Source organism: Gadus chalcogrammus, chromosome 11 (assembly GCF_026213295.1).
Source record: "Gadus chalcogrammus isolate NIFS_2021 chromosome 11, NIFS_Gcha_1.0, whole genome shotgun sequence".
NCBI classification, from domain to species: Eukaryota; Metazoa; Chordata; class Actinopteri; order Gadiformes; family Gadidae; genus Gadus; species Gadus chalcogrammus.
In genome coordinates this window covers 22,649,302-22,673,476 of record NC_079422.1, presented here as the reverse complement: position 1 = coordinate 22,673,476, position 24,175 = coordinate 22,649,302, and the positions used below count along the sequence as shown (strand labels likewise).

Genomic DNA, 24,175 nt, shown 5'->3' with positions numbered 1-24,175 from the left:
AGATTTACATTAAAATCTCAGATAAACGGCTAAATACAAGAGAAATGACAGACAAGTGCAGAAAATGAGAAAACAATATACAAATAATTCAAGGTTTTGTCTTTATTCAAAGGCAAAAGTTGAATTCATTAAATGGGAAATCACACAAATGTGAGGAGGTTTCATGTTTAAAATATTTGGTTGAATAGTACTTTTCATTAGAAACAAGGTGCGCCTTCTGTTGTCTGCCTTCCACATCCTGAAACAGAACTCATCATCAATCTCATGTTTTACTCTTTGTGTAAAACTATTAAATGAATGGTTGAAACTGGATGGAGAAAGAGAGTATTATCATTAGTCTTACCTCTGTGAGGGTGTTTAGCTGCACAGCTCTGTCAACAGAACCATACAATTCATTTAAAGATATGACCAGAAAATACAATAATAAAAATAGAATGACATTGTTACATCATACAATCCTACAGTAATTAATGATATACAACCAGAAAATTAATATAAATTCAAGTGCTGGTTGATGAAGGGTTTTCATTTGTCATTTAGTCAAGCTTTCATCCTCAAAGCTCTTCCCGGTCTCCGAGACACCAACCTTGGGTCTGAGGAAGTCTGAAGAACGCCGTCATTCCCTGACATGCGAATATCTCCTGGAAATCTTTAATCACGTCCTCAGGTACAACTGTCTCTCTACCTGCACAAGACAAAGTGGTCATGTAAATACTGTAGAGTAAGGTTTAGAGCTCTAACATTAAACCTGAATCTAACTGTGTAGAGTCAGGTTTAGAGCTGTGATATTAAACCTACAACTAACTGTAGAGTAAGGTTTAACGCTCTAACTTCAAACCTGATCCAACTTTGTATAGTAAGGTTTAGAGCCCTACATTTAAACCTCAATCTAACTGTGTAGAGTAAGGTTTAGAGCCCTACATTTAAACCTCAATCTAACTGTGTAGAGTAAGGTTTAGAGCCCTACATTTAAACCTCAATCTAACTGTGTAGAGTAAGGTTTAGAGCCCTACATTTAAACCTCAATCTAACTGTGTAGAGTAAGGTTTAGAGCCGTACATTTAAACCTCAATCTAACTGTGTAGAGTAAGGTTTAGAGCCCTACATTTAAACCTCAATCTAACTGTGTAGAGTAAGGTTTAGAGCCCTACATTTAAACCTCAATCTAACTGTGTCGAGTAAGGTTTAGATCCCTAAATATAAACCTCAATCTAACTGTGTAGAGTAAGGTTTAGAGCCCTACATTTAAACCTCAATCTAACTGTGTAGAGTAAGGTTTAGAGCCCTACATTTAAACCTCAATCTAACTGTGTAGAGTAAGGTTTAGAGCCCTACATTTAAACCTCAATCTAACTGTGTAGAGTAAGGTTTAGAGCCCTACATTTAAACCTCAATCTAACTGTGTAGAGTAAGGTTTAGAGCCCTACATTCAACCTCAATCTAACTGTGTAGAGTAAGGTTTAGAGCCCTACATTTAAACCTCAATCTAACTGTGTAGAGTAAGGTTTAGAGCCCTACATTTAAACCTCAATCTAACTGTGTAGAGTAAGGTTTAGAGCCCTACATTTAAACCTCAATCTAACTGTGTAGAGTAAGGTTTAGAGCCCTACATTTAAACCTCAATCTAACTGTGTAGAGTAAGGTTTAGAGCCCTACATTTAAACCTCAATCTAACTGTGTAGAGTAAGGTTTAGAGCCCTACATTCAACCTCAATCTAACTGTGTAGAGTAAGGTTTAGAGACCTACATTTAAACCTCAATCTAACTGTGTTGAGTAAGGTTTAGATCCCTAAATATAAACCTCAATCTAACTGTGTAGAGTAAGGTTTAGAGCCCTACATTTAAACCTCAATCTAACTGTGTAGAGTAAGGTTTACAGCCCTACATTTAAACCTCAATCTAACTATGTAGAGTAAGGTTTAGAGCCCTACATTTAAACCTCAATCTAACTGTGTAGAGTAAGGTTTAGAGCCCTACATTTAAACCGCAATCTAACTGTGTAGAGTAAGGTTCAGAGCCATAACATTAAAGCTGAAGTGAACTGTGTAGAGTAAGGTTTAGAGCTTTAACATTAAATCTGAAGTGAACTGTTTAGAGTAAGGTTTAGAGCCACAACATTAAAGCTGAAGTGAACTGTGTAGAGTAAGGTTTAGAGCCATAACATTAAAGCTGAAGTGAACTGTGTAGAGTAAGGTTTAGAGCCATAACATTAAAGCTGAAGTGAACTGTGTAGAGTAAGGTTTAGAGCCATAACATTAAAGCTAAAGTGAACTGTGTAGAGTAAGGTTAAGAGCCATAACATTAAAGCTGAAGTGAACTGTGTAGAGTAAGGTTTAGAGCCATAACATTAAAGCTGAAGTGAACTGTGTAGAGCAAGGTTTAGAGCCATAACATTAAAGCTGAAGTGAACTGTGTAGAGTAAGGTTTAGAGCCATAACATTAAAGCTGAAGTGAACTGTGTAGAGTAAGGTTTAGAGCCATAACATTAAAGCTGAAGTGAACTGTGTAGAGTAAGGTTTAGAGCCATAACATTAAAGCTGAAGTGAACTGTGTAGAGTAAGGTTTAGAGCCATAACATTAAAGCTGAAGTGAACTGTGTAGAGCAAGGTTTAGAGCCATAACATTAAAGCTGAAGTGAACTGTGTAGAGTAAGGTTTAGAGCCATAACATTAAAGCTGAAGTGAACTGTGTAGAGTAAGGTTTAGAGCCATATCATTAAAGCTGAAGTGAACTGTGTAGAGTAAGGTTTAGAGCCATAACATTAAAGCTGAAGTGAACTGTGTAGAGTAAGGAGCGGAGCTCTGAGACGAACCATAGAGCATGTATCTGTTGAGCGCGGCCGGAGCCGGCTCTACTTCCTGCAGGACAATGCAGTCGGAGCAGTTGTGCTGCTCTCCGGCCCGGAGGAACGTCTGGCGCTGGGGCCTTCCTACCCCCCCCCCACACCAAACAACACCCTCAGATTAACATCTTTATCCTGTTTGTATCATAATGGACCACGTCTGTCATGTTCATATCATCATCATATCATATATTACAGTGTCTCTCAAGAATTTGGTCGGGAGTGTTTGCTGTGGTTGAGTCCACATTGAACACATTTAATAGTTTTTTGGTTCCTTCGATTTAGTTTAAGAACATCTGCTATATTATATCTATCCTCTTGTCAGATAATGTTTAACATATTGTATGGTGATATATATCATATTGTATTATGATGTGTAAAATAGAGTAGGATAAAACTTATAGAATTGTGGGATGTGCCATGTGTTGATTTTACCTTGTAGCTGCAGGTCATCTCGGCCTGAGAGGATGGTGTAGGTCCACGAAGCTCTCTTACAGTTCTGTCCTCTAGAGGGGTCACAGGAAGTACAGTTCAGTTCACCCCTCTCCTTCCCCTCATGAAGTACAGTTCATGTTCCCTCTTTAGATATATATATATATATATATATATATAATATATATTTTTAGTGTGCCAATGATTATGCTGCCCCGTGCCAGTGGTAGTGAATCTAAAGTTCAATGTGTGTGCCTGTGAGTGTGTGAGGTTTTGTATAGTGTGTGTGCATGTGTGTATGAGTGTGTGTGTGTGTGGATGTATATATGTGTGTGTATGTGTGTGTTTGCTGTGAGTGTGTGCATATCACATGCATATATGTGTGCATGTGTTTGAGTCTGTGCTCGAAATTATGTGTACTTGTGTGTGTGTGTGTGTGTGTGTGTGTGTGTGTGTGTGTGTGTGTGTGTGTGTGTGTGTGTGTGTGTGTGTGTGTGTGTGTGTGTGTGTGTGTGTGTGTGTGTGTGCGTGTGTGTGTGTGTGTGTGTGTGTGCGTGTGTGTGTGTGTGTGTGTGCGTGTGTGTGTGTGTGTGTGTGCCTGCGTGCATGTGTGTGTGTTTGCGTACATGCGCATGTCCCCGTTCAGCAGTATGGTTTGGGGGACAGCGGTTGTCTGCATGGTGAACACGCTGCTGTCCATCATCCTGAACATCTGGAGCTCATCCTCCCCCCCACTCACAGCTGCTAAGAAATACCACCTCCCAAGGTACTTCACACACACACACACACACACACACACACACACACACACACACACACACACACACACACACACACACACACACACACACACACACACACACACACACACACACACACACACACACACACACACACACACGCAATTATATCCAAGTTGGAAAAAAAAGGTATACATATATATGTACCTATTTTTCTACAAATATCTACCTATATATATATATATATATATATATATATGTGTGTGCTGTTTGGTATGGGTTGTGTGTTATGTGGAGTGTGTCAAGAGTAGTAGTCTGTTGTCTGTTTGGTGTACGTCGTGTGGTCTGTGTGTTAGGTGGAGTGTGTTGATATTGTTCAGTTGTCTGTATGTTGTGCGCGCATTGTATGCGTGTTGTGTGTGTTGTATGTGTGTTGTGTGTGTAGTCCTACTTCCTTTGGGTTGAGGCTGTCTGCGGACAAGGCGGTGTAGTTTGGGCAGGGCTGGGAGACCGCGACCCACAAACTGTAGACGTAGAGCAGGAGGGAGGCCAGTTCTGTCGGCATGGTTACACCCTGGTCCAGATACTGGAAGAACTTGAAGCCGTTTGGAGCTGGTGGGTAAGTGCGTCATGACCACTCGACGTTTCCCCCCAGCGTAGGAAGTTACTGATTAACCCATCACTCTGTTGGAATCCAACCACCAATCATCCGGTATTAAGTCCTTTTCTGACTTGGCATCAAATAATGTAACCGATTCGGATCGGGCCAATTCTATCAATCGACTAATGTAAAATCCTGATTATAATAACCTTGTAATAAAGGAAAGTAAAATGGGGCGGAGGTGCGGGTCATATCCCGACTAGCTGCTCCACGTTACACACTGAATCAATAGTCTGATGAACCCAGATCTGGTAAACACACCAGACACCCACGCTGTCATTATGGTACAGCGCTTATTATATAATCTAATCATAATTATAAACTATTACTGTTTTCAAAATATTGTAATTGAATAACGTACTTGATATCATCAGTTTAGAAGAAAACATTTTTCTTCTCCCTTTGTGAGTTAATGTGTGTCCTGGATAAAACTGAGTCCTGGAAGGCAAGCGTGAAGGCATCAGCACAGTGGTTCTACAGATTTAGTATTAATGGGATCGATTATACCAATAGAAACCAATAAACTCCCCTCCAAAATGAATAAAGCATTATTTTATTTGAAGAGAACAGAGAAGGACGACAGCAAGATTTGTCAACAATTGAAGAGAAAACACTTTATTTAGGGGAGAGTCGATGTAAATATATGTATATGTATGTATACATATATAAATGTATAGGCTATAGTACATAACCAATGATCATCATTCATTGAAATTTTAACGAATGAAATATAAGTAATAAAATCATAACCCAGGTTTGTTCCTGGAATGAGTTGCAGGATGGAGGAAACCGTGTGTGGCCAGCTCGCAGTGATCCACTTATTATCAAGACTCATGTTATGACGCATTGACAACAGATTAACGTTAAAATCTCAGATAAAAGGCAAAATACTAGAGAGAGGACAGAGACAACGTGCAGAAAATAAGACAACAATATACAAATAATTCAAGGTTTTGTTTTTATTTGAAGGCAACAGTTTAATTAATTAAATCGGAAATCACTCATATGTGAGGAGGTTTCCGTCTAAAAATTTTGGTCGAAATGTACTTTTCATTAGAAACAAGGTACGTCTTCTGTTGTCTGCCTTCCACATCCTGAAACAGAACTCGTCATCAATCTCATGTTTTATTCTTTGTGTAAATCCATTGAATGAATGGTTGAAACTGGATGGAAAAAGAGAACATTATGATACGTCTTACCTCTGTGAGGGTGTTTAGCTGCACAGCTCTGTCAACAGAACCATACAATTATTTAAAGATATGACCAGAAAATACAATAATACAACTATAATGGAGTTGTTAAATCTTACAATCCTACGCTAATACAATGATCGACAACCAGAAAATAAATATTAGTTCAAGTGCTGACTGATGAAGGGTTTTCATTAGTCATTTAGTCAAGTTTTCATCCACAAGGGTCTTCCCGGTCTCCGAGACACCAACCTTGGGTCTGAGGAAGTCTGAAGAACGCCGTCATTCCCTGACATGCCAATATCTCCTGGAAATCTTTAATCACGTCGGCAGGTAGGACTTTCTTTCTACCTGCACAAGAAAAACTGCTCATATAAATACTGTAGTATAATAATAAATACAGTAGTATTATTCTGTAGTATAATAATACATATTCTAGTATAATAATAAGTACTATAGAATAATAAAAACGGTAGTATAATAAGCCATAAAGTAAAAAAAAAGGTGGTATGATCCAACGAACCGAAGAGCGTGTATACGTCGAGCGCGGCCGGTGCAGGCTCCGTTTCCTGCACGACGATGTAGTCGGAGTCGTTGTGCTGCGCTCCACCCAAGAAGAACGTCTGACGCTGGGGCCGTCCTACCCCCCCCCCCCCCAACAACAGCCCGTGATTAACATCCTGTTTGTATCATAATGGACCATGTTTAGCATGTTCATATCATCATCATATCACACCAGCAATGGGTCTCGATCCAGTGGGGGGTGGGTCGTTGCCTGACAAAGAACTCAAAAGCCAGAAAACTCTGAGAGTGTGTGCTGTGGTTGAGTCCACATTGAACACATTGAATCGTTTTTTTGGTTCCTCAGATTTAGTTGAAAGAACACCTGCTGTTTTGTATGTATCCTATTGTCAGATCATGTTTATCATATTGTATGATGATATACAGTATATCATATAATATTATGATGTGGACCATAAAGTATGTTAAAAGTATCGAACTGTATGATGTGCCATGTGTTATGATGATATTTTACCTTCTAGCTGCACGTCATTTCTGCCTGAGAGGACTTTGTAGGTCATCGAAGATCTCATGCAATTGTTTCCACTAAGGGGGTTACAGGTAGTACAGTTCAGTTCAGCCCTCTAGACTCTACAGTACAGGAAGAGCAGTTCAGTTCTCCTCTCTCCTTCCCCTCATAAAGTACAGTTCATGTATCCTCTTAAGATGACAGGAAGTACTGTCCAGAGTATTCTGAAGTTCAATTTGTGTGTGTGTGCACTGTGCATACTAGTGTGTGTGTGTGTGTGTGTGTGTGTGTGTGTGTGTGTGTGTGTGTGTGTGTGTGTGTGTGTGTGTGTGTGTGTGTGTGTGTGTGTGTGTGTGTGTGTGTGTGTGTGTGTATAGTGTGTGTTTGTCTGTATGTGCATGTGTGTATGAGTGTGTGTGTGTGTGTGTGTGTGTGTGTGTGTGTGCATGCATATCTGTGTGTGCGTATGTGTGTTTGGTGGGAGTGTGTGTATCTCACACACATAGGTATGCATGTGTGTATATATGGGTGTGTGTCTGCACTCAAATGTTTGTGTAACTTTGTGTGTGTGTGTGTGCCTGCGTGCATGTGTGTGTGTTTGCGTACATGCGAATGTCAACGTTCAGCAGTATGGTTTGGGGGACAGCGGTTGTCTGCATGGTGTACACGCTGCTGTCCATCATCCTGAACCATTGGAGCTCCTCCTCCCTGCCACTCACAGCTGCGGAGAAATACCACCTCCCACGGTACTTCACGCACACACACACACACACACACACACACACACACACACACACACACACACACACACACACACACACACACACACACACACACACACACACCCAAATAGGCAGACACAAACACCCGTTAGCCTCAGTGTATTAGCCAATGTGACTCCTAAGGACGACAGACACAAGGTCCAATTCAGGTCAGGTGAAAGGTGGAACTAAAACTGAGATATAAGGCCAAGTCAATATATCTAGCTATTATATCCAAGTTAGAAAAAGGTACATAAGTATATATATATATATATATATACCTTTTTTTCTATAAATATATACATGGTGTGGGTTGTTTGGTATGGGTTGTGTGTTATGTGGAGTGTGTCATGAGTAGTAGTCTGTTGTCTGTTTGGTGTACGTCGTGTGGTCTGTGTGTTAGGTGGAGTGTGTTGATAGTGTTCAGTTGTCTGTATGTTGTGCGTGCGTTGTATGCGTGTTGTGCGCGCATTGTATGCGTGTTGTGTGTGTTGTATGTGTGTTGTGTGTGGATTCCTACCTCCTCTAGGTTGAGGCTGTCTGCGGACAAGACGGTGTAGGTTGGGCAGGGCTGGGAGACCACGACCCACATACAGTAGACATAGAGCAGGAGCGAGGCCAGATTTTTCGGCATGGTTACACCCTGGTCCAGATACTGGAAGGACTTGAAGCCGTTTGGAGCTCTGGTGGGTAAGTGTGTCATCATGACCACTGGATGTTTCCCCCCAGCGTAGGAAGTTACTGATTAACCCATCACTCTGTTGGAATCCAACCACCAATCATCCGGTATTCAGTCCTTTTCTGACTTCGAAGGATCAAATAATGTAACCGATTCGGATCGGGCGATTCTATCAATCGAATTATGTAAAATCCTGATTATAATAACCTGGTAATAAAGGAAAGTAAAATGGGGCGGAGGTGGGGGTCATATCCCGACTAGCTGTTCCACGTTACACACTGAATCAATTTTTTCTCCCTTTGTGAGTTAATGTGTGACCTGGATAAAACTGATTCCTGGAAGGCAAACTGCGTGAAGGCCTCAGCACATAGTGGTTCTTCAGATTTAGTATTTATGGGATCGATTACACCAATAGAAACCAATAAACTCCTCCAAAATGAATAAAGCATTATTTTATTTGAAGAGAACAGAAAAGGACGACAGCAAGATTTGTCAACAATTGAATAGAAAACACTTTATTTAGGGGAGAATCGATGTACATATATATGTATATGTAGCCTATGTATACATATATAAATGTATATACTATAGTACATAATCAATGATGATCATTCATTGAAATTTTAACGAATGAAATATAAGTAATAAAATCATAACCCAGGTTTGTTCCTGGAATGAGTTGCAGGATGGAGGAAACCGTGTGTGGCCAGCTCGCACTAATCCACTTATTATCAAGACTCATGTTATGGCGCATTGACAACAGATTAACGTTAAAATCTCAGATAAAAGGCAAAATACTAGAGAGATGACAGAGACAGCGTGCAGAAAATAAGACAACAATATACAAATAATTCAAGGATTTGTTTTTATTTGAAGGCGACAGTTTAATTAATTAAATCGGAAATCACACATATGTGAGGAGGTTTCTGTTTAAAATTTTTGGTCGAAATGTACTTTTCATTAGAAACAAGGTACGTCTTCTGTTGTCTGCCTTCCACATCCTGAAACAGATCTCATGTTTTATTCTTTGTGTAAATCTATTGAATGAATGGTTGAAACTGGATGGAAAAAGAGAACATTATGAAACGTCTTACCTCTGTGAGGGTGTTTAGCTGCACAGCTCTGTCAACAGAACCATACAATTATTTAAAGATATGACCAGAAAATACAATAACACAACTATAATGGAGTTGTTAAATCTTACAATCCTACGCTAATACAATGATCGACAACCAGAAAATAAATATTAGTTCAAGTGCTGACTGATGAAGGTTTGTCATTAGTCATTTAGTCAAGCTTTCATCCTCAAGGGTCTTCCCGGTCTCCGAGACACCAACCTTGGGTCTGAGGAAGTCTGAAGAACGCCGTCATTCCCTGACATGCCAATATCTCCTGGAAATCTTTAATCACGTCGTCAGGTAGGACTTTCTTTCTACCTGCACAAGAAAAACTGCTCATATAAATACTGAAGTATAATAATAAATACAGTAGTATTATTCTGTAGTATAATAATACATATTCTAGTATAATAATAAGTACTATAGAATAATAAAAACGGTAGTATAATAAGCCATATAGTAAAAAAAAAAGGTGGTATGATCCAACGAACCGAAGAGCGTGTATACGTCGAGCGCGGCCGGTGCAGGCTCCGTTTCCTGCACGACGATGTAGTCAGAGTCGTTGTGCTGCGCTCCACCCCAGAAGAACGTCTGACGCTGGGGCCGTCCTACCCCCCCCCCCCCCCAACAACAGCCCGTGATTAACATCCTGTTTGTATCATAATGGACCATGTTTAGCATGTTCATATCATCATCATATCACACCAGCAATGGGTCTGGATCCAGTGGGGGGTGGGTCGTTGCCTGACAAAGAACTCAAAAGCCAGAGAGAGTGTGCTGTGGTTGAGCCCACATTGAATCTTTTTTTTGGTTCCTCAGATTTAGTTGAAGAACACCTGGGGTCTCATTTATAAAACTGTGCGTGGGATCGTTACTAAAAATGTGCGTACGCCCAGAAGCCAAGTTTTGCGTGCGCCAAAAAATATTCGGATTTATAAAACACTGCGTACGCACACCTGTACGCAATCTTTGCTTTATAAATCACATACTGACTACAATTGTGCGCAGCTGAATCAGCTTCACGTTCCGCCCTCTACACGCCCCTTTTTAACCATAAATGGTCAATGCAAATGACCTCATGAATGCGATCTGCATATAAAACAGACTCAGATGCCGGTATTATGTCTTGTTGGAAACAATGGCAGAAGTCCTACTGAGAAAATCAAAAAAGCGAAATTTCACGGAGGTTTAAGTGGAGACAATTGTGGGTGAGATGGAGGCCCGAAAGGTAGTTTTGTTCGGTGGTCACGGGATTGGGATCGCCAACAACAAAAAGCAGAGTGAGTGGCAACATGTTGCTGCAGCAGTGAACTCTGTCAGTAGCACGGAGCGCTACTGAAAGAAGTGGTCTGACATAGAGTTACATATTTGTAGCCTACCAATAAATCGTTATGGTCCCTAAATACCCTCTCCCTCCGAATCCTGCCATTTGCATGGTCCGCCAGAAGTGCCATATGGTGCAGCATTACCACGGCGCTCACCTCTGTATTTATAGGGTTACGGTAATAAGACTGACGAGAACGCCTTGGATAATCAGTTTGTAATCACCCACGTAAAATGTTCTTGAACATAACCGCTTTTTAATGCCTGATTTGTCATGAAAAGCATCAAGAGTAAAGGACAACGATTGTGATGAGGAGTGTGGCTTGGTTTTTCACACTTGGGATTTAATTGACATTTGATTATGTGTTTACAGTCTCATCTCATCTCATTTTCGTCCGCTTATCCGGGGTCGGGTCGCGGGGGGAGCAGCTCAAGCAGGGGGCCCCAGACGGCCCCTTCCCGGGCCACATTGACCAGCTCTGACGGGGGGATCCCGAGGCGTTCCCAGGCCAGTGTTGAGATATAATCTCTCCACCTAGTCCTGGGTCTTCCCCGAGGTCTCCTCCCCACTGGACGTGCCTGAAACACCTCCCAAGGAAGGCGCCCAGTGGGCATCCTTAGATGCCCGAACCACCTCAGCTGACTCCGTCCTTTCTAAGTAAAGGAGCAGCGGCTCTAATCCGAGTTCCTGGATGGCTGAGCTTCTCACCCTATCCCTAAGGGAGACGCCAGCCACCCTTCTGAGAAAACTCATCTCGGCCGCTTGTACCCGCGATCTCGTCCTTTCGGTCATCACCCAGCCCTCATGACAATAGGTGAGGATAGGAACGAAGATCGACCGGTAGATCGAGAGCTTTGCCTTGCGGCTCAGCTCTCTTTTCGTTACAACGGTGCGGTAAAGCGAACGCAATACCGCCCCCGCTGCTCCGATTCTCCGGCCAATCTCACGCTCCATAGTACCCTCACTCGCGAACAAGACCCCGAGGTAGGCCTACTTGAACTCCTTCACTTGGGCTAAGGATTACAGGTGTTTACAGTGTCACATAAAAATATTATGTTATTGACACATGTTGGACAGATGCTTTATTCCATGCAGTCGCGCCGTCAGTGGACAGTATACGGAGTGACGGGATTAAATATAGAGAATTTCTTTTTATTTCTATTCTAAGGAGATATTTCTGGAGTTATAACTGAGAAATAACGCAGTGGACTTAAATTATTCTGATTAGGATTTAACGCATGATACGGGTTGAAATTAAATTTATGAAGGGCGATGATAAAACATAATCGTTCTTCTCACTGTGCAATTCTTCGGTCTGACTTCAGTTCACCACCACACCGTCTGTGTCGCCAATTCTCCTTTTCCTCCAAACCATGCGTACGCATGGGTCAGAGTTTGCTTAGGGCTGCGCACATTTTCCCGTCAAGTTGTTTTTTTATAGATCACAACCTTGGCGTGAAAAGTCACGTACGCAACTTTCAGCCCCGTTTTGTGCGTACGCAACGGTTATAAATGAGACTGCTGTTTCGTATGTATCCTATTGTCAGATCATGTTTATCATATTGTATGAGGATCTATATCATATTCTATTATGATGTGGACCATAAAGTATGTTAAAAGTATCGAACTGTATGATGTGCCATGTGTTATGATGATATTTTACCTTCTAGCTGCACGTCATTTCTGCCTGAGAGGACTTTGTAGGTCATCGAAGATCTCATGCAGTTGTTTCCACTAAGGGGGTTACAGGAAGTACAGTTCAGTTCAGCCCTCTAGAATCTACAGTACAGGAAGAGCAGTTCAGTTCTCCCCTCTCCTTCCCCTCATAAAGTACAGTTCATGTATCCTCTTAAGATGACAGGAAGTACTGTCCAGAGTATTCTGAAGTTCAATTTGTGTGTGTGTGCACTGTGCATACTAGTGTGTGTGTGTGTGTGTGTGTGTGTGTGTGTGTGTGTGTGTGTGTGTGTGTGTGTGTGTGTGTGTGTGTGTGTGTGTGTGTGTGTGTGTGTGTGTGTGTGTGTGTGTGTGTGTGTGCATAGTGTGTGTGTGTCTGTCTGTGTGTGTGTGTGTGTGTGTGTGTGTGTGTGTGTGTGTGTGTGTGTGCATGCATATCTGTGTGTGCGTTTGTGTGTTTGGTGGGAGTGTGTGTATCTCACACACATAGGTATGCATGTGTATATGGGTGTGTGTCTGCACTCAAATGTTTGTGTAACTTTGTGTGTGTGTGTGTGTGTGTGTGTGTGTGTGTGTGTGCCTGTGTGCATGTGTGTGTGTGTTTGCGTACATGCGAATGTCAACGTTCAGCAGTATGGTTTGGGGGACAGCGGTTGTCTGCATGGTGTACACGCTGCTGTCCATCATCCTGAACCATTGCAGCTCCTCCTCCCTGCCACTCACAGCTGCGGAGAAATACCACCTCCCACGGTACTTCACGCACACACACACACACACGCACACACACACACACACACACACACACACACACACACACACACACACAAATAGGCAGACACAAACACCCGTTAGCCTCAGTGTATTAGCCAATGTGACTCCTAAGGACAACAGACACAAGGTCCAATTCAGGTCAGGTGAAAGGTGGAACTAAAACTGAGATATCAGGCCAAGTCAATATATCTAGCTATTATATCCAAGTTAGAAAAAAGGTATATAAGTATCTATATATGTATATATATATATATATATATATATACCTTTTTTTCTATAAATATATATATGGTGTGGGTTGTTTGGTATGGGTTGTGTGTTATGTGGAGTGTGTCAAGAGTAGTAGTATGTTGTCTGTTTGGTGTACGTCGTGTGGTCTGTGTGTTAGGTGGAGTGTGTTGATAGTGTTCAGTTGTCTGTATGTTGTGCGTGCGTTGTATGCGTGTTGTGTGTGTTGTATGTGTGTTGTGTGTGTTGTGTGTGTATTCCTACCTCCTCTGGGTTGAGGCTGTCTGCGGACAAGGCGGTGTAGGTTGGGCAGGGCTGGGAGACCACGACCCACATACAGTAGACGTAGAACAGGAGCGAGGCCAGATTTTTCGGCATGGTTACACCCTGGTCCAGATACTGGAAGGACTTGAAGCCGTTTGGAGTTCTGGTGGGTAAGTGTGTGATGATGACCACTGGATGTTTCCCCCCAGCGTAGGAAGTTACTGATTAACCCATCACTCTGTTGGAATCCAACCACCAATCATCTGTGATTCAGTCCTTTTGTCTTGGAAGGATCAAATAATGTAACCGATTCGGATCGGGCTCATTGGTCATTCTATCAATCGACTTATGTAAAACCCTGATTATAATAACCTGGTAATAAAGGAAAGTAAAATGGGGCGGAGGTGGGGGTCATATCCCGACTAGCTGTTCCACGTTACACACTGAATCAATTTTTTCTCCCTTTGTGAGTTAATGTGTGACCTGGATAAAACTGATTCCTGGAAGGCAAACTGCGTGAAGGCCTCAGCACATAGTGGTTCTTCAGATTTAGTATTTATGGGATCGATTACACCAATAGAAACCAATAAACTCCTCCAAAATGAATAAAGCATTATTTTATTTGAAGAGAACAGAAAAGGACGACAGCAAGATTTGTCAACAATTGAATAGAAAACACTTTATTTAGGGGAGAATCGATGTACATATATATGTATATGTAGCCTATGTATACATATATAAATGTATATACTATAGTACATAACCAATGATGATCATTCATTGAAATTTTAACGAATGAAACATAAGTAATAATATCAAAACCAAGGTTTGTTCCTGGAATGAGTTGCAGGATGGAGGAAACCGTGTGTGGCCAGCTCGCAGTAATCCACTTATTATCAAGACTCATGTTATGACGCATTGACAACAGATTAACGTTAAAATCTCAGATAAAAGGCAAAATACTAGAGAGATGACAGAGACAACGTGCAGAAAATAAGACAACAATATACAAATAATTCAAGGTTTTTGTTTTTATTTGAAGGCAACAGTTTAATTAATTAAATCGGAAATCACTCATATGTGAGGAGGTTTCTGTTTAAAATTTTTGGTCGAAATGTACTTTTCATTAGAAACAAGGTACGTCTTCTGTTGTCTGCCTTCCACATCCTGAAACAGAACTCGTCATCAATCTCATGTTTTATTCTTTGTGTAAATCTATTGAATGAATGATTAAAACTGGATGGAAAAAGAGAACATTATGATACGTCTTACCTCTGTGAGGGTGTTTAGCTGCACAGCTCTGTCAACAGAACCATACAATTATTTAAAGATATGACCAGAAAATACAATAATACAACTATAATGGAGTTGTTAAATCTTACAATCCTACGCTAATACAATGATCGACAACCAGAAAATAAATATTAGTTCAAGTGCTGACTGATGAAGGGTTTTCATTAGTCATTTAGTCAAGCTTTCATCCTCACGGGTCTTCCCGGTCTCCGAGACACCAACCTTGGGTCTGAGGAAGTCTGAAGAACGCCGTCATTCCCTGACATGCCAATATCTCCTGGAAATCTTTAATCACGTCGTCAGGTAGGACTTTCTTTCTACCTGCACCAGAAAAACTGCTCATATAAATACTGAAGTATAATAATAAATACAGTAGTATTATTCTGTAGTATAATAATACATATTCTAGTATAATAATAAGTACTATAGAATAATAAAAACGGTAGTATAATAAGCCATATAGTAAAAAAAAAAAGGTGGTATGATCCAACGAACCGAAGAGCGTGTATACGTCGAGCGCGGCCGGTGCAGGCTCCGTTTCCTGCACGACGATGTAGTCGGAGTCGTTGTGCTGCGCTCCACCCCAGAAGAACGTCTGACGCTGGGGCCGTCCTACCCCCCCCCCCCCAACAACAGCCCGTGATTAACATCCTGTTTGTATCATAATGGACCATGTTTAGCATGTTCATATCATCATCATATCACACCAGCAATGGGTCTGGATCCAGTGGGGGTCGGTGGGTCGTTGCCTGACAAAAAACTCAAAAGCCAGAAAACTCTGAGAGTGTGTGCTGTGGTTGAGTCCACATTAAACACATTGAATCGCTTTTTTGGTTCCTCAGATTTAGTTGAAAGAACACCTGCTGTTTTGTATGTATCCTATTGTCAGATCATGTTTATCATATTGTATGATGATATACAGTATATCATATAATATTATGATGTGGACCATAAAGTATGTTAAAAGTATCGAACTGTATGATGTGCCATGTGTTATGATGATATTTTACCTTCTAGCTGCACGTCATTTCTGCCTGAGAGGACTTTGTAGGTCATCGAAGATCTCATGCAGTTGTTTCCACTAAGGGGGTTACAGGAAGTACAGTTCAGTTCAGCCCTCTAGAATCTACAGTACAGGAAGAGCAGTTCAGTTCTCCCCTCTCCTTCCCCTCATAAAGTACAGTATATGTATCCTCTTAAGATGACAGGAAGTACTGTCCAGAGTATTCTGAAGTTCAATTTGTGTGTGTGTGCACAGTGCATACTAGTGTGTGTGTGTGTGTGTGTGTGTGTGTGTGTGTGTGTGTGTGTGTGTGTGTGTGTGTGTGTGTGTGTGTGTGTGTGTGTGTGTGTGTGTGTGCATAGTGTGTGTTTGTCTGTATGTGCATGTGTGTATGAGTGTGTGTGTGTGTGTGTGTGTGTGTGTGTGCATGCATATCTGTGTGAGCGTATGTGTGTTTGGTGGGAGTGTGTGTATCTCATACACAGGTATGCATGTGTATATGGGTGTGTGTCTGCACTGAAATGTTTGTGTAACTTTGTGTGTGTGTGTGTGTGTGTGTGCCTGTGTGCATGTGTGTGTGTTTGCGTACATGCGAATGTCAACGTTCAGCAGTATGGTTTGGGGGACAGCGGTTGTCTGCATGGTGTACACGCTGCTGTCCATCATCCTGAACCATTGGAGCTCCTCCTCCCTGCCACTCACAGCTGCGGAGAAATACCACCTCCCACGGTACTTCTCACACACACACACACACACACACACACACACACACACACACACACACACACACACACACACACACACACACAAATAGGCAGACACAAACACCCGTTAGCCTCAGTGTATTAGCCAATGTGACTCCTAAGGACAACAGACACAAGGTCCAATTCAGGTCAGGTGAAAGGTGGAACTAAAACTGAGATATCAGGCCAAGTCAATATATCTAGCTATTATATCCAAGTTAGAAAAAAGGTATATAAGTATCTATATATGTGTATATATATATATATATATATATATATATATACCTTTTTTTCTATAAATATGTATATGGTGTGTGCTGTTTGGTATGGGTTGTGTGTTATGTGGAGTGTGTCAAGAGTAGTAGTATGTTGTCTGTTTGGTGCACGTCGTGTGGTCTGTGTGTTAGGTGGAGTGTGTTGATAGTGTTCAGGTGTCTGTATGTTGTGCGTGCGTTGTATGCGTGTTGTGTGTGTTGTATGTGTGTTGTGTGTGTTGTATGTGTGTTGTGTGTGTATTCCTACCTCCTCTGGGTTGAGGCTGTCTGCAGACAAGGCGGTGTAGGTTGGGCAGGGCTGGGAGACCACGACCCACATACAGTAGACGTAGAGCAGGAGCGAGGCCAGATTTTTCGGCATGGTTACACCCTGGTCCAGATACTGGAAGGACTTGAAGCCGTTTGGAGTTCTGGTGGGTAAGTGTGTCATCATGACCACTGGATGTTTCCCCCAAGCGTAGGAAGTTACTGATTAACCCATCACTCTGTTGGAATCCAACCACCAATCATCTGTGATTCAGTCCTTTTGTCTTGGAAGGATCAAATAATGTGACCGATTCGGATCGGGCCGAATCTATCAATCGACTTATGTAAAATCCTGATTATAATAACCTGGTAATAAAGGAAAGTAAAATGGGGCGGAGGTGGGGGTCATATCCCGACTAGCTGCTCCACGTTACACACTGAATCAATTTTTTCTCCCTTTGTGAGTTAATGTGTGACCTGGATAAAACTGATTCCTGGAAGGCGAACTGCGTGAAGGCCTCAGCACATAGTGGTTCTTCAGATTTAGTATTTATGGGATCGATTACACCAATAGAAACCAATAAACTCCTCCAAAATGAATAAAGCATTATTTTATTTGAAGAGAACAGAAAAGGACGACAGCAAGATTTGTCAACAATTGAATAGAAAACACTTTATTTAGGGGAGAATCGATGTACATATATATGTATATGTAGCCTATGTATACATATATAAATGTATATACTATAGTACATAACCAATGATGATCATTCATTGAAATTTTAACGAATGAAATATAAGTAATAAAATCATAACCCAGGTTTGTTCCTGGAATGAGTTGCAGGATGGAGGAAACCGTGTGTGGCCAGCTCGTAGTAATCCACTTATTATCAAGACTCATGTTATGACGCATTGACAACAGATTAACGTTAAAATCTCAGATAAAAGGCAAAATACTAGAGAGATGACAGAGACAACGTGCAGAAAATAAGACAACAATATACAAATAATTCAAGGTTTTGTTTTTATTTGAAGGCAACAGTTTAATTAATTAAATCGGAAATCACTCATGTGAGGAGGTTTCTGTTTAAAATTTTTGGTCGAAATGTACTTTTCATTAGAAACAAGGTACGTCTTCTGTTGTCTGCCTTCCACATCCTGAAACAGAACTCGTCATCAATCTCATGTTTTATTCTTTGTGTAAATCTATTGAATGAATGGTTGAAACTGGATGGAAAAAGAGAACATTATGATACGTCTTACCTCTGTGAGGGTGTTTAGCTGCACAGCTCTGTCAACAGAACCATACAATTATTTAAAGATATGACCAGAAAATACAAAAAAAAAACTATAACAAAGTTGTTAAATCATACAATCCTACACTAATACAATGATCGACAACCAGAAAATAAATATTAGTTCAAGTGCTGACTGATGAAGGGTTTTCATTAGTCATTTAGTCAAGCTTTCATCCTCACGGGTCTTCCCGGTCTCCGAGACACCAACCTTGGGTCTGAGGAAGTCTGACGAACGCCGTCATTCCCTGACATGCGAATATCTTCTGGAAATCTTTAATCACGTCGTCAGGTAGGACTTTCTTTCTACCTGCACAAGAAAAACTGCTCATATAAATACTGTAGTATAATAATAAATACAGTAGTATTATTCTGTAGTGTAATAATACATATTCTAGTATAATAATAAGTACTATAGAATAATAAAAACTGTAGTATAATAAGCCATATAGTAAAAAAAAAAAGGTGGTATGATCCATACTGTAATACAATAACAGTGAGGGAGTAAGCTGTGGAGCTGTGGGACGAACCGTAGAGCATGTATACGTCGAACGCGGTCGGTGCAGGCTCCGTTTCCTGCATGATGATGTAGTCGGAGTCGTTGTGCTGCGCTCCACCCCAGAGGAACGTCTGACGCTGGGGCTGTCCTACCCCCCCCCCCCCAACAACAGCCCGTGATTAACATCCTGTTTGTATCATAATGGACCATGTTTAGCATGTTCATATCATCATCATATCACACCAGCAATGGGTCTGGATCCAGTGGGGGTCGGTGGGTCGTTGCCTGACAAAGAACTCAAAAGCCAGAAAACTCTGAGAGTGTGTGCTGTGGTTGAGTCCACATTGAACACATTGAATCGTTTTTTTGGTTCCTCAGATTTAGTTGAAAGAACACCTGCTGTTTTGTATGTATCCTAATGTCAGATCATGTTTATCATATTGTATGATGATATACACTATATCATATAATATTATGAGGTGGACCATAAAGTATGTTAAAAGTATCGAACTGTATGATGTGCCATGTGTTATGATGATATTTTACCTTCTAGCTGCAGGGCATCTCTGCCTGAGAGGACTTTGTAGGTCATCGAAGATCTCATACAGTTGTTTCCACTAAGGGGGTTACAGGAAGTACAATTCAGTTCAGCCCTCTAGACTCTAGAGTACAGGAAGAGCAGTTCAGTTCTCCCCTCTCCTTCCCCTCATAAAGTACAGTTCATGTATCCTCTTAAGATAACAGGAAGTACTGTCCAGAGTATTCTAAAGTTCAATTTGTGTGTGATCATACTAGTGTGTGTGTGTGTGTGTGTGTGTGTGTGTGTGTGTGTGTGTGTGTGTGTGTGTGTGTGTGTGTGTGTGTGTATAGTGTGTGTTTGTCTGTATGTGCATGTGTGTATGAGTGTGTGTGTGTGTGTGTGTGTGTGCAGGCATATCTGTGTGTGCGTATGTGTGTTTGGTGGGAGTGTGTGTATCTCACACACATAGGTATGCATGTGTATATGTGTGTGTGTCTGCACTCAGATGTTTGCATAACTTTGTGTGTGTGTGTGTGCCTGCGTGCATGTGTGTGTGTTTGCGTACATGCGAATGTCCCCGTTCAGCAGTATGGTTTGGGGGACAGGGGTTGTCTGCATGGTGTACACGGTGCTGTCCATCGTCCTGAACCATTGGAGCTCCTCCTCCCTCCCACTCACAGCTGCGGAGAAATACCACCTCCCAAGGTACTTCACGCACACACACACACACACACACACACACACACACACACACACACACACACACACACACACACACACACACACCCACACACACACACACACACACACACACACACACACATACAAATAGGCAGACACAAACACCCGTTAGCCTCAGTGTATTAGCCAATGTGACTCCTAAGGACAACAGACACAAGGTCCAATTCAGGTCAGGTGAAAGGTGGAACTAAAACTGAGATATCAGGCCAAGTCAATATATCTAGCTATTATATCCAAGTTAGAAAAAAGGTATATAAGTATCTATATATATATGTATACCTTTTTTTCTATGAATATAGATATGGTGTGGGTTGTTTGGTATGGGTTGTGTGTTATGTGGAGTGTGTCAAGAGTAGTAGTCTGTTGTCTGTTTGGTGTACGTCGTGTGGTCTGTATGTTAGGTGGAGTGTGTTGATAGTGTTCAGTTGTCTGTATGTTGTGCGTGCGTTGTATGCGTGTTGTGTGTGTTGTATGCGTGTTGTGTGTGTTGTATGCGTGTTGTGTGTGTTGTATGTGTGTTGTGTGTGTATTCCTACCTCCTCTAGGTTGAGGCTGTTTGCGGACAAGGCGGTGTAGGTTGGGCAGGGCTGGGAGACCACGACCCACATACTGTAGACGTAGAGCAGGAGCGAGGCCAGATTTTTCGGCATGGTTGCACCCTGGTCCAGATACTGGAAGGACTTGAAGCCGTTTGGAGTTCTGGTGGGTAAGTGTGTCATCATGACCACTGGATGTTTCCCCCCAGCGTAGGAAGTTACTGATTAACCCATCACTCTGTTGGAATCCAACCACCAATCATCTGTGATTCAGTCCTTCTGTCTTGGAAGGATCAAATAATGTAACCGATTCGGATCGGGCTCATTGGTCATTCTATCAATCGACTTATGTAAAACCCTGATTATAATAACCTGGTAATAAAGGAAAGTAAAATGGGGCGGAGGTGGGGGTCATATCCCGACTAGCTGTTCCACGTTACACACTGAATCAATTTTTTCTCCCTTTGTGAGTTAATGTGTGACCTGGATAAAACTGATTCCTGGAAGGCAAACTGCGTGAAGGCTTCAGCACATAGTGGTTCTTCAGATTTAGTATTTATGGGATCGATTACACCAATAGAAACCAATAAACTCCTCCAAAATGAATAAAGCATTATTTTATTTGAAGAGAACAGAAAAGGACGACAGCAAGATTTGTCAACTATTGCAGAGAAAACACTTTATTTAGGGGAGAATCGATGTACATATATATGTATATGTAGCCTATGTATACATATATAAATGTATATAGTACATAACCAATGATGATCATTCATTGAAATTTTAACGAATGAAATATAAGTAATAAAATCATAACCCAGGTTTGTTCCTGGAATGAGTTGCAGGATGGAGGAAACGTGTGTGGCCAGCTCGCAGTAATCCACTTATTATCAAGACTCATGTTATGACGCATTGACAACAGATTAACGTTAAAATCTCAGATAAAAGGCAAAATACTAGATAGATGACAGAGACAACGTGCAGAAAATAAGACAACAATATACAAATAATTCAAGGTTTTGTTTTTATTTGAAGGCAACAGTTTAATTAATTAAATCGGAAAACACTCATAAGTGAGGAGGTTTCTGTTTAAAATGTTTGGTCGAAATGTACTTTTCATTAGAAGCAAGGTACTTCTTCTGTTGTCTGCCTTCCACATCCTGAAACAGAACTCGTCATCAATCTCATGTTTTATTCTTTGTGTAAATCTATTGAATGAATGGTTGAAACTGGATGGAAAAAGAGAACATTATGATACGTCTTACCTCTGTGAGGGTGTTTAGCTGCACAGCTCTGTCAACAGAACCATACAATTATTTAAAGATATGACCAGAAAATACAATAATACAACTATAATGGAGTTGTTAAATCTTACAATCCTACGCTAATACAATGATCGACAACCAGAAAATAAATATTAGTTCAAGTGCTGACTGATGAAGGGTTTTCATTAGTCATTTAGTCAAGCTTTCATCCTCAAAGCTCTTCCCGGTCTCCGAGACACCAACCTTGGGTCTGAGGAAGTCTGACGAACGCCGTCATTCCCTGACATGCAAATATGTCCTGGAAATCCTTAATCACGTCGTCAGGTAGGACTTTCTTTCTACCTGCACAAGAAAAACTGCTCATATAAATACTGTAGTATAATAATAAATACAGTAGTATTATTCTGTAGTGTAATAATACATATTCTAGTATAATAATAAGTACTATAGAATAATAAAAACGGTAGTATAATAAGCCATATAGTAAAAAAAAAAAGGCGGTATGATCCATACTGTAATACAATAACAGTGACAGAGTAAGCTGTGGAGCTGTGGGACGAACCGTAGAGCATGTATTGGTCGAACGCGGTCGGTGCAGGCTCCGTTTCCTGCATGATGATGTAGTCGGAGTCGTTGTGCTGCGCTCCACCCCAGAGGAACGTCTGACGCTGGGGCCGTCCTACCCCCCCCCCCCCCCAACAACAGCCCGTGATTAACATCCTGTTTGTATCATAATGGATCATGTTTAGCATGTTCATATCATCATCATATCACACCAGCGATGGGTCTCGATCCAGCGGGGGTCGGTGGGTCGTTGCCTGACAAAGAACTCAAAAGCCAGAAAACTCTGAGAGTGTGTGCTGTGGTTGAGTCCACATTGAACACATTGAATAGTTTTTTTGGTTCCTCAGATTTAGTTGAAAGAACACCTGCTGTTTTGTATGTATCCTATTGTCAGATCATGTTTATCATATTGTATGATGATATACAGTATATCATATAATATTATGAGGTGGACCATAAAGTATGTTAAAAGTATCGAACTGTATGATGTGCCATGTGTTATGATGATATTTTACCTTGTAGCTGCAGGCCATCTCTGCCTGAGAGGACTTGGTAGGTCATCGAAGATCTCCTACAGTTGTTTCCACTAAGGGGGTTACAGGAAGTACAGTTCAGTTCAGCCCTCTAGACTCTACAGTACAGGAAGAGCAGTTCAGTTCTCCCCTCTCCTTCCCCTCATAAAGTACAGTTCATGTATCCTCTTAAGATAACAGGAAGTACTGTCCAGAGTATTCTAAAGTTCAATTTGTGTGTGTGTGCATACTAGTGTGTGTGTGTGTGTGTGTGTGTGTATAGTGTGTGTTTGTCTGTATGTGCATGTGTGTATGAGTGTGTGTGTGTGTGTGTGTGTGTGTGTGTGTGTGTGTGTGTGTGTGTGTGTGTGTGTGTGTGTGTGTGTGTGTGTGTGTGTGTGCAGGCATATCTGTGTGTGCGTATGTGTGTTTGGTGGGAGTGTGTGTATCTCACACACATAGGTATGCATGTGTATATGTGTGTGTGTCTGCACTCAGATGTTTGCGTAACTTTGTGTGTGTGTGTGTGTGTGTGCCTGCGTGCATGTGTGTGTGTTTGCGTACATGCGAATGTCCCCGTTCAGCAGTATCATGGTTTGGGGGACAGCAGTTGTCTGCATGGTGTACACGGTGCTGTCCATCGTCCTGAACCATTGGAGCTCCTCCTCCCTCCCACTCACAGCTGCGGAGAAATACCACCTCCCAAGGTACTTCACGCACACACACACACACACACACACACACACACACACACACACACACACACACACAAATAGGCAGACACAAACACCCGTTAGCCTCAGTGTATTAGCCAATGTGACTCCTAAGGACAACAGACACAAGGTCCAATTCAGGTCAGGTGAAAGGTGGAACTAAAACTGAGATATCAGGCCAAGTCAATATATCTAGCTATTATATCCAAGTTAGAAAAAAGGTATATAAGTATCTATATATATATATGTATAC

The 24,175-nt window shown here is 41.4% G+C and overlaps 4 protein-coding genes across 4 annotated transcripts in view; all 4 read right to left on the bottom strand.

Moving 5' to 3' along the window:
* The window catches only part of apom (apolipoprotein M), a 5,095-nt gene extending 223 nt beyond the window's left edge, over nucleotides 1-4,872 (bottom strand). Inside the window, exons 1-7 of the mRNA XM_056602590.1 lie at nucleotides 4,466-4,872; nucleotides 3,901-4,043; nucleotides 3,278-3,348; nucleotides 2,813-2,929; nucleotides 587-685; nucleotides 344-371; nucleotides 1-238 (exon numbers count right to left, since the gene is read on the bottom strand). The exon at nucleotides 1-238 is cut by the window's left edge and continues 223 nt beyond it. Coding sequence (XP_056458565.1) covers nucleotides 358-371; nucleotides 587-685; nucleotides 2,813-2,929; nucleotides 3,278-3,348; nucleotides 3,901-4,043; nucleotides 4,466-4,579 — 558 coding nt within the window. The 5' untranslated portion in view covers nucleotides 4,580-4,872 and the 3' untranslated portion in view covers nucleotides 1-238; nucleotides 344-357. The remainder of the gene's footprint in view (nucleotides 239-343; nucleotides 372-586; nucleotides 686-2,812; nucleotides 2,930-3,277; nucleotides 3,349-3,900; nucleotides 4,044-4,465) is intronic.
* A 728-nt stretch (nucleotides 4,873-5,600) lies between these two features.
* On the bottom strand, nucleotides 5,601-8,377 carry LOC130392147 (uncharacterized). Its single transcript, XM_056602588.1, has 7 exons — nucleotides 8,177-8,377; nucleotides 7,502-7,644; nucleotides 6,902-6,972; nucleotides 6,389-6,505; nucleotides 6,118-6,216; nucleotides 5,875-5,902; nucleotides 5,601-5,769 (listed from the first exon to the last, which is right to left on the bottom strand). The coding sequence occupies exons 1-6, from the start codon at nucleotides 8,360-8,362 to the stop codon at nucleotides 5,889-5,891; spliced, it is 630 nt and encodes a 209-aa protein (XP_056458563.1). The 5' UTR covers nucleotides 8,363-8,377; the 3' UTR covers nucleotides 5,601-5,769; nucleotides 5,875-5,888.
* A 6,343-nt stretch (nucleotides 8,378-14,720) lies between these two features.
* Nucleotides 14,721-17,479, bottom strand: LOC130392148 (apolipoprotein M-like). Its single transcript, XM_056602589.1, has 7 exons — nucleotides 17,279-17,479; nucleotides 16,603-16,745; nucleotides 16,021-16,091; nucleotides 15,506-15,622; nucleotides 15,233-15,331; nucleotides 14,990-15,017; nucleotides 14,721-14,884 (listed from the first exon to the last, which is right to left on the bottom strand). The coding sequence occupies exons 1-6, from the start codon at nucleotides 17,462-17,464 to the stop codon at nucleotides 15,004-15,006; spliced, it is 630 nt and encodes a 209-aa protein (XP_056458564.1). The 5' UTR covers nucleotides 17,465-17,479; the 3' UTR covers nucleotides 14,721-14,884; nucleotides 14,990-15,003.
* A 786-nt stretch (nucleotides 17,480-18,265) lies between these two features.
* On the bottom strand, nucleotides 18,266-21,055 carry LOC130391447 (apolipoprotein M-like). Its single transcript, XM_056601589.1, has 7 exons — nucleotides 20,869-21,055; nucleotides 20,157-20,299; nucleotides 19,618-19,688; nucleotides 19,103-19,219; nucleotides 18,784-18,882; nucleotides 18,541-18,568; nucleotides 18,266-18,435 (listed from the first exon to the last, which is right to left on the bottom strand). Exons 1-6 carry the CDS (start codon nucleotides 21,052-21,054, stop codon nucleotides 18,555-18,557), a joined length of 630 nt encoding a protein of 209 aa, XP_056457564.1. The 5' UTR covers nucleotide 21,055; the 3' UTR covers nucleotides 18,266-18,435; nucleotides 18,541-18,554.
* Nucleotides 21,056-24,175: the final 3,120 nt, after the last annotated feature.